The 15495-nt window shown below is 33.4% G+C and overlaps 1 protein-coding gene across 1 annotated transcript; it reads left to right on the forward strand.

Moving 5' to 3' along the window:
- Positions 1-11920: 11920 nt before the first annotated feature.
- Positions 11921-15398, forward strand: LOC124449341 (phospholipid-transporting ATPase ABCA3-like). The gene is made up of 5 exons (XM_047000272.1): positions 11921-11951; positions 12306-12500; positions 13746-13972; positions 14344-14662; positions 15184-15398. Exons 2-5 carry the CDS (start codon positions 12401-12403, stop codon positions 15396-15398), a joined length of 861 nt encoding a protein of 286 aa, XP_046856228.1. The 5' UTR covers positions 11921-11951; positions 12306-12400.
- Positions 15399-15495: the final 97 nt, after the last annotated feature.

Raw genomic sequence — 15495 nt, forward strand, 5'->3', positions numbered from 1 at the left:
ATGATCGAAGAAAGACGAGCATAGAGGATGAGATAGGAAGAAAGATGACAGAAGAATGAATAAAGAAGATGAGATGGTATAGATGCTCAGATAGAAGAAAGAGGATATAGATCATGAGATAGGAAGAAAGCATAGAGGTAAGGATAGGGAAAAAGCATGAGCATCGAAATGGCATGATGGGAAGAAAATCCTCATATAGGAGGATCGATAGGAAAGGATAGGGAGAATAGATAGAAAGAAATCTCGAGGATGAGATGTCAGAAAGGAGGAGAAGGAAAGAGATAGGGAAAAGGATGAAGAAAGAGGTCAGAAGGGAGGGAAGAAGGATCGAATGGAAGATGGATAGATGAAAGATAGGCGTAGAATGGATAAGGAAGATGAAACCTCGGAAGGGATAAGATGGGAAAATGGAAGCATAGAAGGATGAGATAGGAAGAAAGATGAACATAGGAGAAAGATAAAGGGGAAAGACAAAACATGGAGAGGGATAAGATGAGGGAAAAGATAGGTTAGAAAGAATAAGATAGGGAAAAGATGAACATGGAGGATAGAATAAAGGGAAGAAAGATGAAAAATAGAATTGGAAGAAATTAGAATGTTGTAAGTCGTCAATAAACAAAAATTTAAATAATTATGCAAAATTAAATATTGAAGGAATATTAAAATAAATCAGTAACATCTGATCTGAAATAAAATGAGAAGCAAAATCTTTTGCAAGTTAGCCGTTAAAAATTGTCAATTTAAAACGTAATTTCGATAAATAAGTACATAATCTAAGCATAAACATATTCGTTTCATTTTAATTTACAATAAAATACCACAAAATGAATTGCAAGGTCTTATGACACTAACCAAATTGAATGATGCACGAATGCCGAGTAGCAAAAAGAATTAAAGTATGCTAGGGAGGAAGCCACATCTTATGAAATTTTAGCCACTCAACATGCGTGGATAAAATGCCATTGATAATGTAAATCTGAAATACAATCTCAACATCTGATCTGGGGAATAAAATGAGAAGTAAAATTTTTGAAGTTGGCCGTTAGTAAATTGTCATTTTAAAACGTAAGTTCAATAAATAAGTACATAATCTAAGCATAAACATATTTGTTTCATTTTAATTTACATTGAAAATACCACAAAATTAATTGCAAGGTCTTATAACAATGTCTTATAACCAAATTGAATGATGCACGAATGCCGAGTAGCAAAAAGAATTAAAGTATGCGCTAGGAGGAAGCCACATCTTATGAAGATAGGTCTAAAAATTTCATGATTAAGGTAAAGTGTACAAAATTACTTTATACCTTATATCCTAACCTTAACCCTAACTCTAAGCCTAACACTTACTCCAACCATAACTGGCCTATATCTACAGCTATTAATACAACCCTGTATACACCCAATCCTAATCCAAATCCAAAGCCTAGCGCTAACCATATCTGGCCTGTATAACTATGAATATATTCCCTATATACCCAATAATCCAAATCCTAATCCTAACGCTAACAATACGTACCTTGCCTATATCCGCAGCAAATGAACGAACGAGTGAGGCAAGCCGCCATCTGGAAAGGTGGCAAAATTGACGATATTTACGACTAAAAAGCACTCTTCCAACCTTCTTTTTTTGGTATGGAGTCTGCAGGTATCCACGAAACATGCTACAATTCCATTATGAAGTGCGATGTTGATATTCGTAAGGATCTCTACGCTAACATTTTCCTCTCTGGTGGGTCCACCATGTATCCTGCTATTGCTGACAGAATGCAAAGGAAATCACTGCTCTTTCCCCTCCCACCATGAAAATCAAGGTTATTGCTCCACCTGAAAGAAAATACTCTGTCTGGATTGGTGGCTCCATCTTGTCCTCTCTTTCCACCTTCCAACAGATGTGGATCTCGAAACAAGAATACGACAAATCTGGACCTTCTATTGTGCACAGGAAATGCTTCTAGATTGCTTTTGACGTTTAACAGTTAATTTAAAATATATGATAGAGTTGGTTTGATTTTATTGTTTTTCCAACGCTTTCGTATCAAAGGTCCGCATTAAAAAAAGGGAAAATATTATGGAGTTTGTTGACTAACGTAGCATCAAAGTTGAAATAAATAAAGCTTTTGTTCGTTTTGTTTACTTCCTTCGTTTGTATAAAGACCTGATTTTCATGTTTTCTTTATTTATATCTGTAAAGTTATTTGAATTTGAATTTGTCAAATTTTGATGATTGAACACATAATTGAACAACAATACACTCCTCGTTTATTTTACTGGCGAGCATGCGCTGTGGTGATAACACTAATATTTGACAGTCATAGTGATAATAATATAATAATAACAAACATGTGACAGTCATATGACTAAGATGTCTTGTGACCATTATGACCTTTACGAAATCTGGATGCTGATGTAAAATATTGCTACGGAATTCCTGTTAGTCTATATATGACTTACGACAATACATAACATCGAACACGTTTGAAAGCCAAATTCGCAACTTTGTTCGTTTTAGTCCCTACCAACAATCAAACGCAATCTGGTGAGCGTTTTTGGGCATTGTAAGTAAATAGAAGAATTATTTACATTTGTATCGATTCATTGACATTGAAAGTACTACCGTGAAATTGGCACCACACTGGGCACAACATTCAACACAACATCCATCACAACACTCATCACCACATTCAACTAAAATTTATCATTCAAAATGATAAATCGAAAAATCGTCTTTAAAACACGTTTTCCATCAAATACAACAGTAAAAAACAATTCTTAACTGTTTATTACTATTTTACAGTCCTTAACCATCACAATAAATGTATAAAAGTCAAGAAATTGAAGAAAACACTAAGATTTATATTACAGTGTACTTTCCATTTCTTAATTAGCCTATAATTTAAAAACTACACGGCCAGAATATAGATAATTATATTGTCTAAAATATATCCAAAATCTGGAGGTGGCACAAAAAAATAAGTTATAGAAAATCATCGACATAGTTAGATGACACGAATGCGCGTAATATAATCTTGCATATTTAAGTTAAGAATTCCGGTTCTTTAACAAACAAAGCCTTATAAAGAAAAAACTACACCGTAGAATTTTTTCAAACTTGGCCATATATATCCAAAATCTGGAGGTGGCACAAAAAAATAAGTTGTAGAAAATTATCAACAAAGTCGGATGACACGAATGCGCGTAATATAATCTTATATAATTAGGTTGAGAATTTCAAGTCATTGCAAAACAAAGGCCTGTAAATAAAAAACTACACGGTAGAATTTTTTAAACTTGGCAATATTGTAGATATTCTTATTGTCTATAACATATCCAAAATCTGAGGTGGCACAAAAATAAATAATAGAAAATCATCGACATAGTTAGATGACACGAATTCGCGTAATATAATCTTATATAATTTGGTTGAGAATTTCAAGTCATTGCTAAACAAAGGCTTGTAAATAAAAAACTACACGGTAGAATTTTTTTAAACTTGGCAATATTGTAGATATTCTTATTGTCTATAACATATCCAAAATCTAGAGGTGGCACAAAAAATAAATCGTAGAAAATCATCGACAAAATCGGATGACACAAATGCGCGTAATATAATCTTGCATATTTAAGTTAAGAATTCCGGTTCTTTAATAAACAAAGCCTTATAAATAAAAAACTACACGGTAGAATTTTTTTAAACTTTGCCATATTGTAGATATTCTTATTGTCTATAACATATCCAAAATCTGGAGGTGGCACAAAAAAATAAAAGAAATAATATTCCTTGAGAATGTACTCTGGTATTAACTGTGAAGTTGGCACCACATTCGACAAACAGCTCTATAGCTAAAAAACTACACGGTAGAATTTTTTTAAACTTGGCCATAATGTATATATTCTTATTGTCTATAACATATTCAAAATCTGGAGGTGGCACAAAAAAATAAAAGAAATAATATTCCTTGAGAATGTACTCTGGTATTAACTGTGAAGTTGGCACCACATTCGACAAACAGCTCTATAGCTAAAAACTACACGGTAGAATTTTTAAACTTGGCCATAATGTAGATATTTTTTATTGTCTATAACATATCCAAAATCTGGAGGTGGCACAAAAAAATAAATGATAGAAAATCATCGGCAAAGTCGGATGACACGAATGCGCGTAATATAATCTTCCATATTTAAGTTAAGAATTCCGGTTCTTTAACAAACAAAGCCTTATAAAGAAAAAACTACACCGTAGAATTTTTTCAAACTTGGCCATAATGTAGATATTCTTATTGTCTATAACATATCCAAAATCTGGAGGTGGCACAAAAAAACAATTTGTAAAAAATCATCGACAAATTTAGGTGACACTTAATATGTAAGTGAGTAGCGGTCCGGTTCTATTATAAACAAAGGCGTCTAACTTGTAAATCAAACGACATGCGTATTTGGGTGACAACAGTATTTAAAGTTTTTATTTATTTTGAAGTCATATACATTAATATATATGATTAACTTTTTTTTGCCCGCCTCTTCTTAACAATAAGACAATAAAGTAAAGTAATTATCTAGTAAGTTTGTAAAAATACAATATAAATAATGCACATGTCTAATTATACCGTGACGTAAAGGTCCAGGATTAAAGCAATATTTGGTCACGACTACTCCAAAAACAAGTCATTTACTTCACTAGATTCACTAAATTTTGAAAAAATTAAAGCGATGAGCAACTAGAACAAATTTTCAAAAAAATAACCAGCACTGTGACGTCACTGCATAATTAATTTGGTACTAACAACCAAACAGAGTTTACTACTTTTAGACAATTTAGTAAAAAGTGAAGTGTATTAATAATTTTTTGTTCACTCTCTAGATTTTGATATATTTAAAACAATCTACCGTGTAGTTTTTATTTACAGGCCTTTGTTTAGCAATGACTTGAAATTCTGAACGTAATTATATAAGATCATATTACGCGCATTCGTGTCATCGGACTTTGTCGATGATTTTCTATCATTTATTTTTTTTTGCCACCTCCAGATTTTGGATATGTTATAGACAATAAGAATATCTACATTATGGCCAAGTTTAAAAAAATTCTACCGTGTAGTTTTTTATTTACAGGCCTTTGTTTTGCAATGACTTGAAATTCTAAACGTAATTATATAAGATCATATTACGCGCATTCGTGTCATCGGACTTTGTCGATGATTTTCTATCATTTATTTTTTTGTGCCACCTTCAGATTTTGGATATGTTATAGACAATAAGAATATCTACAATATGGCAAAGTTTAAAAAAATTCTACGGTGTAGTTTTTTATTTATAAGGCTTTGTTTATTAAAGAACCGGAATTCTTAACTTAAATATGGAAGATTATATTACGCGCATTCGTGTCATCCGATTTTGTCGATGATTTTCTACGATTTATTTTTTTGTGCCACCTCCAGATTTTGGATATGTTATAGACAATAAGAATATCTACAATATTGCCAAGTTTAAAAAAATTCTACCGAGTAGTTTTTTATTTATAAGGCTTTGTTTGTTAAAGACCCGGACTCTTAACTTAATTATGCAAGATTATAATACGCGAATTCGTGTCATCTAACTTTGTCGATGATTTTCTACAACTTATTTTTTTGTGCCACCTCCAGATTTTAGATATGTTATAGACAATAAGAATATCTACAATATTGCCAAGTTTAAAAAGATTCTACCGTGTAGTTTTTTATTTACAGGCCTTTGTTTTGCAATGACTTGAAATTCTCAACCTAATTATATAAGATTATATTACGCGCATTCGTGTCATCCGACTTTGTTAATGATTTTCTACAACTTATTTTTTTGTGCCACCTCCAGATTTTGGATATATTTTAGATAATATAATTATCTATATTCTGGCCAAGTTTAAAAAAATTCTACCGTGTAGTTTTTTATTTATAGGCCTTTGTTTGAAAAATTACATGGATATAGGAAGTTAATTATATAAGATTATATTACGCGCATTCGTGTTATCTAACTTTGTCGATGATTTTCTACAACTTATTTTTTTGTGCCACCTCCAGATTTTGGATATGTTATAGACAATAAGAATATCTACATTATGGCCAAGTTTAAAAAAATTCTACGGTGTAGTTTTTTATTTATAAGGCTTTGTTTGTTAAAGACCCGGGACTCTTAACTTAATTATGCAAGATTATAATACGCGAATTCGTGTCATCTAACTTTGTCGATGATTTTCTACAACTTATTTTTTTGTGCCACCTCCAGATTTTGGATATGTTATAGACAATAAGAATATCTACATTATGGCCAAGTTTAAAAAATTCTACCGTGTTGTTTTTTAGCTATAGAGCTGTTTGTCGAATGTGGTGCCAACTTCACAGTTAATACCAGAGTACATTCTCAAGGAATATTATTTCTTTTATTTTTTTGTGCCACCTCCAGATTTTGAATATGTTATAGACAATAAGAATATATACATTATGGCCATGTTTAAAAAAATTCTACCGTGTAGTTTTTAGCTATAGAGCTGTTTGTCGAATGTGGTGCCAACTTCACAGTTAATACCAGAGTACATTCTCAAGGAATATTATTTCTTTTATTTTTTTGTGCCACCTCCAGATTTTGGATATGTTATAGACAATAAGAATATCTACAATATTGCCAAGTTTAAAAAAATTCTACCGTGTAGTTTTTTATTTACAGGCCTTTGTTTTGCAATGACTTGAAATTCTCAACCTAATTATATAAGATTATATTACGCGCATTCGTGTCATCCGACTTTGTTGATGATTTTCTACAACTTATTTTTTTGTGCCACCTCCAGATTTTGGATATATTTTAGATAATATAATTATCTATATTCTGGCCAAGTTTAAAAAAATTCTACCGTGTAGTTTTTTATTTATAAGGCTTTGTTTATTAAAGAACCGGAATTCTTAACTTAAATATGCAAGATTATATTACGCGCATTTGTGTCATCCGATTTTGTCGATGATTTTCTACGATATATTTTTTGTGCCACCTCCAGATTTTGGATATGTTATAGACAATAAGAATATCTACATTATTGCCAAGTTTAAAAAAATTCTACCGTGTAGTTTTTTATTTACAAGCCTTTGTTTAGCAATGACTTGAAATTCTCAACCAAATTATATAAGATTATATTACGCGAATTCGTGTCATCTAACTATGTCGATGATTTTCTATTATTTATTTTTTTGTGCCACCTCCAGATTTTGGATATGTTATAGACAATAAGAATATCTACAATATTGCCAAGTTTAAAAAAATTCTACCGTGTAGTTTTTAATTTACAGGCCTTTGTTTTGCAATGACTTGAAATTCTCAACCTAATTATATAAGATTATATTACGCGCATTCGTGTCATCCGACTTTGTCGATGATTTTCTATCATTTATTTTTTTGTGCCACCTCCAGATTTTGGATATATTTTAGACAATATAATTGTCTATATTCTGGCCAAGTTTCAAAGAATTCTACCGTGTAGTTTTTTATTTACAGGCCTTTGTTTTGCAATGACTTGAAATTCTCAACCTAATTATATAAGATTATATTACGTGAATTCGTGTCATCTAACTATGTCGATGATTTTCTATAACTTATTTTTTTGTGCCACCTCCAGATTTTGGATATATTTTAGACAATATAATTATCTATATTCTGGCCGTGTAGTTTTTAAATTATAGGCTAATTAAGAGAAATGGTAAGTACACTGTAATATAAATCTTAGTGTTTTCTTCAATTTCTTGACTTTTATACATTTATTGTGATGGTTAAGGACTGTAAAATAGTAATAAACAGTTAAGAATTGTTTTTTACTGTTGTATTTGATGGAAAACGTGTTTTAAAGACGATTTTTCGATTTATCATTTTGAATGATAAATTTTAGTTGAATGTGGTGATGAGTGTTGTGATGAATATTGTGTTGAATGTAGTGCCCAATGTGGTGCCAATTTCACGGTAGTACTGAAAGTTGCTAGCAGTTTGTGATACGAATTTTGTACAAAACTAGCATCCGTCAACCGGCAAGGAGGTCTTACAGAGTTTCTCGCTGTCACATCACAAAAAACCTTATAAGTATATGAAAAGTCTTAGTTGTAATGCAATCGGGTCAGATGTAAAAGAAGCTACGTTAATTCGTGATTTAAAAATAGCATTTTTTTGACTCCTAACTCATGAGTGTTAGCAAAGTGTCACGACAAAGATGGTGGAGTTTTTTTATTTAAGTAAATGGTACTTTAACTTCTTTTTTAGATCTTATGAGTTGATGGTTTTGCATTCGTGAGCTCTTTCGAAAATTTAAGACTATTTTAAAAGGTACCAGTTAAAAAACTTGCTGGGAGAATGTCAAAATTGAAACAACTTGGTCTACTGATATGGAAGAATTTCAAGCTTCAAAGAAAACATCCGATTGGAACCATTTTTCAAATAGGGTTACCAATCTCCGTGTCATTCATACTCCTGGCCTTGCGATTGTTCCTTGTCACTGATTGCCCAGCCTTGGTTTGGAATGAATTCAATGTAACCTCTCCACCACCTGCACTAAGAAGATCATTCTCTATAGGCTTGGCTGCAAATAATGCTTCTCAACTGTCACATGAGCTTTTCAACAACCTTACATTTTATCTTAATGAACATGCTTATCGGATCAAAATATCACCTTGCAAATATTTCCAAATGAGGATGACATGGTTAATGAAATAATGAGCTCCTCTGAAGGCAACTCTACCAAATACATTGGAGGTATATCCTTTACTTGTCTCCCATCAAAACAGGCTAATTTTATTAACTACAAGCTGCGATTCATCAACCCAAAGGGAGACTACTCTCATGGCAAGAATGGCTATGGCTGGTTGACAAAGTATGTTTTCCGAGGTTTCAAAATTCTGAACCAAGAAATAAAGATGATTCCCATGGAGGCAGTCCAGACTATTATAGTACCGCTTTCTTGTTTACCCAACATGCAGTAGATCGAGCTATTATTGGACAGTTTGCTACTCAAGACCAAATATCGGTTCGCATGGAAAAATTTCCATTCCCAAACTATTTTAAGGTTCCCTTCAGTTCAATTATTCAATTTGTAATCTCAGTCGTCATAGCAATTGCTTTTTGTTTACTGCACTTGTGATTGTGTGTAATATTGTATATGAGAAGGAACAAGGGCTAAAGGTAAGTTGTAATTTGTATTATTTGCTGATATCTTTTATTTCAAAGCCTGCATCAAAGTCAGAGAAATAACCTCTTTGGATAATTAAATTCATATTAAGATCATTTTGCAATATATTTGATAGGTGGAAAATTTTATCTTCCTGGAAGAGACAGTGCTACCTTTTAAATGTTTTCATTGATTGTTCATTCCAAAATGTTGTCAAACTGAGCCCTCTTTCGACATCTTTAATTAATTTGTAGTTCAGTTTTTTGAGAAGATTTGCTACTACAGCTTTACTCATTTCAATAAAAGCTATATCTTTAATTCATGTGTTCTAACAAACTAATTAAGTTAGGTATTTCATGTTTTTAGGAAACTTTAAAATCATCGGCGTCAATCATTGGCTTCATTGGGTGGCGTGGTTTATTCAAAGTTTTCTTATTTGTCTCGTTGCAGTTGTCATAATGACGCTTCTTTTCACGATAAAATTTAACAGTAATGGGAGTGTTATCGACAAAACAGCACCCACAATATTTTTCATCTATCTTTTGCTTTATATTACCTCTTCTATTATGTTTTGTTTCTTCGTAAGCGTTTTTTTCTCTAAAGTGAGCACCGCTGCCAAAGTTTGTGCTATAATTTGGTATATTTCCTTCATACTATTCTTCTTCATATGGCAATACTACGAAAAAATGTCGTTCACTCTCAAAGCAATTGCATGCCTCATACCAAATCTTGGCATTTCTCTTGGAGCGATTGTCATCGGCAAGTTTGAAGGTAAGTTAAAACGTTGATGGACTGTGTGTGTTGAACCGCTTTCGTTTTAAATTACTTTCATCTGAGAAGGGATGTTCTTCATGCTCATATAAGTTCATTAAGCCTTAGTTTTACTTAATAAGGGTTCTGAACCGATGCTTCCGTAAATAATAAAGCGTTTTCAACTTTTCTCAGTAATTCATAAAGAATTTATAAAGATCCTAGTAACCACAGTGTTAACAGCAGTTTACGAACAATGAGATGATTTCTGAATACTGGATGAACAAAGAATGCCTGTAGGAATTGACGACTTATTGTGATGATTTCATGACTATGTTACTGATGCAAAGAGATTCTAACTTGTCTGCTTCATGCATGTTTTACATATCTTTGGTACTATCGCGAAAGCTTTTCTTCTCCTGGGAACTTAAAGCCTGGTTCACACGAGTAAAATAAGGATAAGCACAAGTGTAGACAAAAGACAAAACAAAGATAATTAACGAAGCATGTGACATAAGCATGGACATAAGCGCAAGTATAAGGAAAATATTTAAGCATAAGCTAAGAGAAGAGCAAAAGAAGAACAAAAAGATTTAAAGAAAATCCCATGATGTCTTCGTCTTTATAAACTTCTAGAGCAATAGAAACAAAAGCCTCGAAGCTCGTGCTTATTTTACTCGTGTTAACCAGGCTTAACATTTAACGAAATTTCAAAGCTTCAAACTTCAAAATTTCAAAATAAAAGAATTGATTTGAAAGGAACATAATTGACAAAAAATGCCTTTATGAATATTACCTCTCCCCCCTCCCCATAATTATTGAGCTTGACACCACTGTGCAGCGTTCATGTAGTTTTTAGGCCGACATTGAAAACTTCCAATTTTGTTTCTAATTTTACGTTTTCCTTTTCTCTAAATAACGAAAATACTAATCCGCCCATGAAGGTCAATCCTGGGATAATTGGTGACCATATTCATATGTTCTTTTATGCCCGTATGATTTCTTTTGAAATGAAATTGTTTTAAAAAGAAATTAGCTTGGCATAACAGAATATATGAATAACCCCAATTAACACAGGATTGACACCAATGATCCCGCCAAAACGTTTTTTACATTCTAGGATCCGGTAGCGGCGTTCAATGGGATAACCTTTTTCATGGTGTTGATGTGGACGACACGTTCTCCCTCGGGATTGTGTTCATCATGATGATTATTAGTTGTGCCATATATGGTATGCTTACATGGTATATTGAAAATGTGTTCCCAGGACAGTATGGTACTTCGAAACCTTTTTACTTCCCATTCACCAAAAGCTACTGGTGTGGAAGCTTTGAAAAGGTAGCTTGAAATTTTGCTTAGCAACAGTCGTAAATACAGATATTGATTGTGTATGTTAGTGTCGTCCTGAGAAGGGCTGTTGGTGTTGGTCTCGTTGTATCGCTTTAACAATCTTCCCTGGCTTAAACTATTCGCCTTAACCGTTCGCTGCATGAACTTTTTTCGCCGACCGAGCTCCAACTTTTTTGGTGATTGCTGCCCTAAATGAACGCCATGCAGCAAAGGGTTAATTGTAGTAAATTTTTTTGACCTCATTCTGAAGATTGTCATAATATTAGAAGTCGTATGTGCTGTTTTGCTTACGTTGTCAGAACCGTCATGTTAGGCTGCTGGAGTGTGAGATATCTTCCACGACTAGCAAAGCATCTGAACATGCGCAGTTTAATAATTTTAAGAAGATTCTGATGATTAATTTATCAATATACGAAGTTCAAGTCAAGTCAAATTTTTTTTCGATGCGTAAGTTTAGTGACTGCTTGCTGAATGCAGCTTAAAATGTATTATGGCTTGGTGCGTTATATTTGGAGTGATTTGGGTAAAATATCTTTCTGCCGCAGGTATCAAACGATGAAGAAACCTTCCCATTAAGAAATGCGGAAAATTTCGAAACATCGAAGAAGTTCGAAAGGGCTCCTCAAGGTCTGGATGTGGGATTGACATCAAAATTTAGTGAAGATCTATGACGGAGTAAAAGGTAGATGACCTGAACGGATTTACTGGGGGGTGTAGGGGAGTGCAAGCCCCACCGGGCATCTGATTTAACCCCCCTAAATAAATTGTTCACCCCTGCAAGACACATTTTAATTCCCCAATTTTTAGCAAAACAAATCCCTAGTACAGTTGAACTGAGTTTCCTGGGCATTGTTTCAACTTTCTACACTACCTTTGGTTGTTGCACACTACCAGACTGCCCTAAATTCGAAACCCTAACATTGTCTTACATCACTCCTTTACCACCTTGTCTCCCTAAAGCTTTTAGCACCCTCCGTAATTGAAGCCGTTAATTACGGCTTCACGTTACGATATTATACTTTCGTGTGTTATGCAGGTAAAAAAGTTGCTGTGGACGATGTTACACTAAAGATATTCGAGGGACAAATTACAGTTCTTCTTGGTCATAACGGAGCTGGTAAAAGTAGTTTGATGTCTGTCCTTACCGGTTTTTATTTTCCGAGTCAGGGAACTGCTGTTGTCAATGGTTACGACATTAGAACAAGCATGGATGGCGTACGGTCAAGTTTAGGTCAGTGAAGAAAGTAACGAAATGTTTTGAAACATTTAGAAAGAGTTATGACTGTTAGGTGCAATGGTTTAGCCAGCCTCTATGCTCAAATATCTACATAATACAACCAAACTTAGGAGCTGGCTACGCCGCCGGTTGTGGAAATTCATACAATTTACAATGTGAAATGACTGAGAAAAGAACTACATTTAACTTCTATAAATAAAGAGTATAGTTCAACTGGCTACTTACAGTTCGACTAGTATGTAACTTCTATAAATAAAGAGTATAGTTCAACTAGCTACTTACAGTTCCACTAGTATGTAACTTCTATAAATAAAGAGTATAGTTCAACTAGCTACTTACAGTTTGACTAGTATCTAACTTCTATAAATAAAGAGTATAGTTCAACTAGCTACTTACAGTTTGACTAGTATCTAACTTCTATAAATAAAGAGTATAGTTCAACTAGCTACTTACAGTTCCACTAGTATGTAACTTCTATAAATAAAGAGTATAGTTCAACTAGCTACTTACAGTTCCACTAGTATGTAACTTCTATAAATAAAGAGTATAGTTCAACTAGCTACTTGCAGTTCGACTAGTTTGTAACTTCTATAAATAAAGAGTATAGTTCAACTAGCTACTTACAGTTTGACTAGTATCTAACTTCTATAAATAAAGAGTATAGTTCAACTAGCTACTTACAGTTCCACTAGTATGTAACTTCTATAAATAAAGAGTATAGTTCAACTAGCTACTTACAGTTTGACTAGTATCTAACTTCTATAAATAGAGAGTATAGTTCAACTAGCTACTTACAGTTTGACTAGTATGTAACTTCTATAAATAAAGAGTATAGTTCAACTAGCTACTTACAGTTTGACTAGTATGTAACTTCTATAAATAAAGAGTATAGTTCAACTAGCTACTTACAGTTTGACTAGTATGTAACTTCTATAAATGAAGAGTATAGTTCAACTAGCTACTTACAGTTCCACTAGTATGTAAAACTTAAAACTACACTTAAGAATGTATTTTAAGAACATCGTGTTAATGTCGTATTTAGAATAATCGATATTAATTAGCATTTGATTAAACTGTTCAATCCCATACACTATATTGGGATATTTCTAAATCGCTCGATCCATTATCACTAAGTTAAAGTAACTCTGTCTAGAGACATGGTCTTTTTTATTTTCACGACCTAACTGTCTTCCATTGAAATAGTTAATCGTCTATTTCATTTTTACTATTTTCAAAAAGGTTTATGTCCACAACATGACGTTTTGTACGATCGACTGACTGTTAAGGAGCATTTGTGGTTCTTCGGAAAACTAAAGGGTCTGTCTAGTGATGAAATCGATAGCGAAGTGGTAAAAATGATGGAGTCCATCAAACTGGCGGATAAAGCTAACGCTCAGACCAGATATTTGTCTGGCGGGATGAAACGCAAGCTATCTTTAGGAGTAGCGCTGATTGGAAAATCGAAGGTAGATATTATCACGTGCACATCACGTGCAGTTGTTTTATTACTAGAATCAACATCTGAAGATCACTCGTGATATAGACTTAGGTATTTTGGACTAAAGTTTCAACATCAAATCACTTCAATTGAAGACATTAGACTGAAGTATATAAGAACTTAAGTTTCAACATCAGATCACTCCTTATGAAAACACTAGACTGGAGTACATAAGGACTAAAGGTTTTACACATCAAATATTTCCTGATGGGAACTCTAGACTTAAGTCTGTAAAAACTCAAGATCTGTTCTCCTTAGGCATAAATCTATTTTAAAGTCTTCTTAGAAGATATGCTTTTAATTATTAAGTTAAAATATTCAGCAACTCACTCCCTCAAGGTGTTAATGCTTGACGAACCTACTTCCGGTATGGATCCATCTACCCGCATGTTTACTTGGAAACTGCTTGAGAAGTATCGTGACGGACGAACGATCTTGCTGACGACACATTCCATGGACGAGGCGGACTTTTTAGGAGACCGCATTGCGATAATGGCTGAGGGCAAAGTCCGTTGTTTTGGTAGTTCATTGTTTTTGAAAAACCATTATAGCGTGGGTTATCATATAGTGATGGTCAAAGAACCAGAATGTAAAGAACACAAAATTGATGAACTTGTTAAAGAGTACGTCCCGAATGGCCAATTGGATAGTCGTGCTGGTAAGTTTTAATGTACTTCTCTAAGAAACTTTATAGTTTGAGCCTGCAGATATGAGCCAGCAGCTATCTGCCGGATACGATGGAGTGACGAGCGTTGAATGATTTTAGCGAGTGGAAACAACGCAAAATTTATTGTTTGACAAATTCATATGAACGTATTCGTATTAAAAAAACAATTGCCAAACATAAAATTCGAATTCATTTTTGAAAAGAAATTATTTATTGGTAGTTACGTTTCTTCTATACACAAAACATCATCAGACTAGTAATTATGTTTAACAATTGATTTCAAAGACTCTCGAGGTATACAACACATGTATATATAAATTTTATTTCAAAAGAATGAAACCCGTCAGCTCAAACTAAGCTGTCGTTTGTTGAGAAGGCTTTGTATTTTTACCTACTTTATCATATTTTATCAGTATGAAGTTTAAATAGTATACATTTTTTTTGTTATAAGTGTTTTTCGATGTAGTGTTTAGCCAGTAGTCCTTTGCAATACTTTTTTTTACCTACGTTAGGCGCTGAACTGTCCTACATCTTGCCTCGGGAATCTTCGCGGAATTTTTCCACGTTGTTCTCAGAACTGGAGACTCGACGAAAGGAGCTGGGAATTGCTAGTTATGGCGCTTCAATGACAACCATGGAAGAAGTTTTTATGAAAGTGGGAACGGAATGTGACGACACGTTAAATGATAGACTCAAGGTAAGCTGTGGTAAAGGTGGTAAATGTTGATTTCCTGGTATATCAATGAAAGTAAGGGATTGTGATGGGACATTACGTCATAGACTCAAAGGTACGTTATGGTAAAGGTGGTAAGTGCTGATTTCTT

The sequence above is a fragment of the Xenia sp. Carnegie-2017 genome, unplaced genomic scaffold (genome assembly GCF_021976095.1).
Source record: "Xenia sp. Carnegie-2017 unplaced genomic scaffold, XeniaSp_v1 HiC_scaffold_23, whole genome shotgun sequence".
Taxonomy (NCBI): Eukaryota; Metazoa; Cnidaria; class Anthozoa; order Malacalcyonacea; family Xeniidae; genus Xenia; species Xenia sp. Carnegie-2017.

What these genes read in the sequence shown, in the direction of transcription:
- LOC124449341 (XM_047000272.1), top strand. Translation starts at nt 12,401, where the DNA reads ATGTCTGTCCTTACCGGTTTTTATTTTCCGAGTCAGGGAACTGCTGTT. An exon ending in TGGCGTACGGTCAAGTTTAG is followed by an intron (nt 12,501 to 13,745) that starts GTCAGTGAAGAA and finishes ATTTTCAAAAAG; the next exon opens with GTTTATGTCCACAACATGAC. An exon ending in CGCTGATTGGAAAATCGAAG is followed by an intron (nt 13,973 to 14,343) that starts GTAGATATTATC and finishes CACTCCCTCAAG; the next exon opens with GTGTTAATGCTTGACGAACC.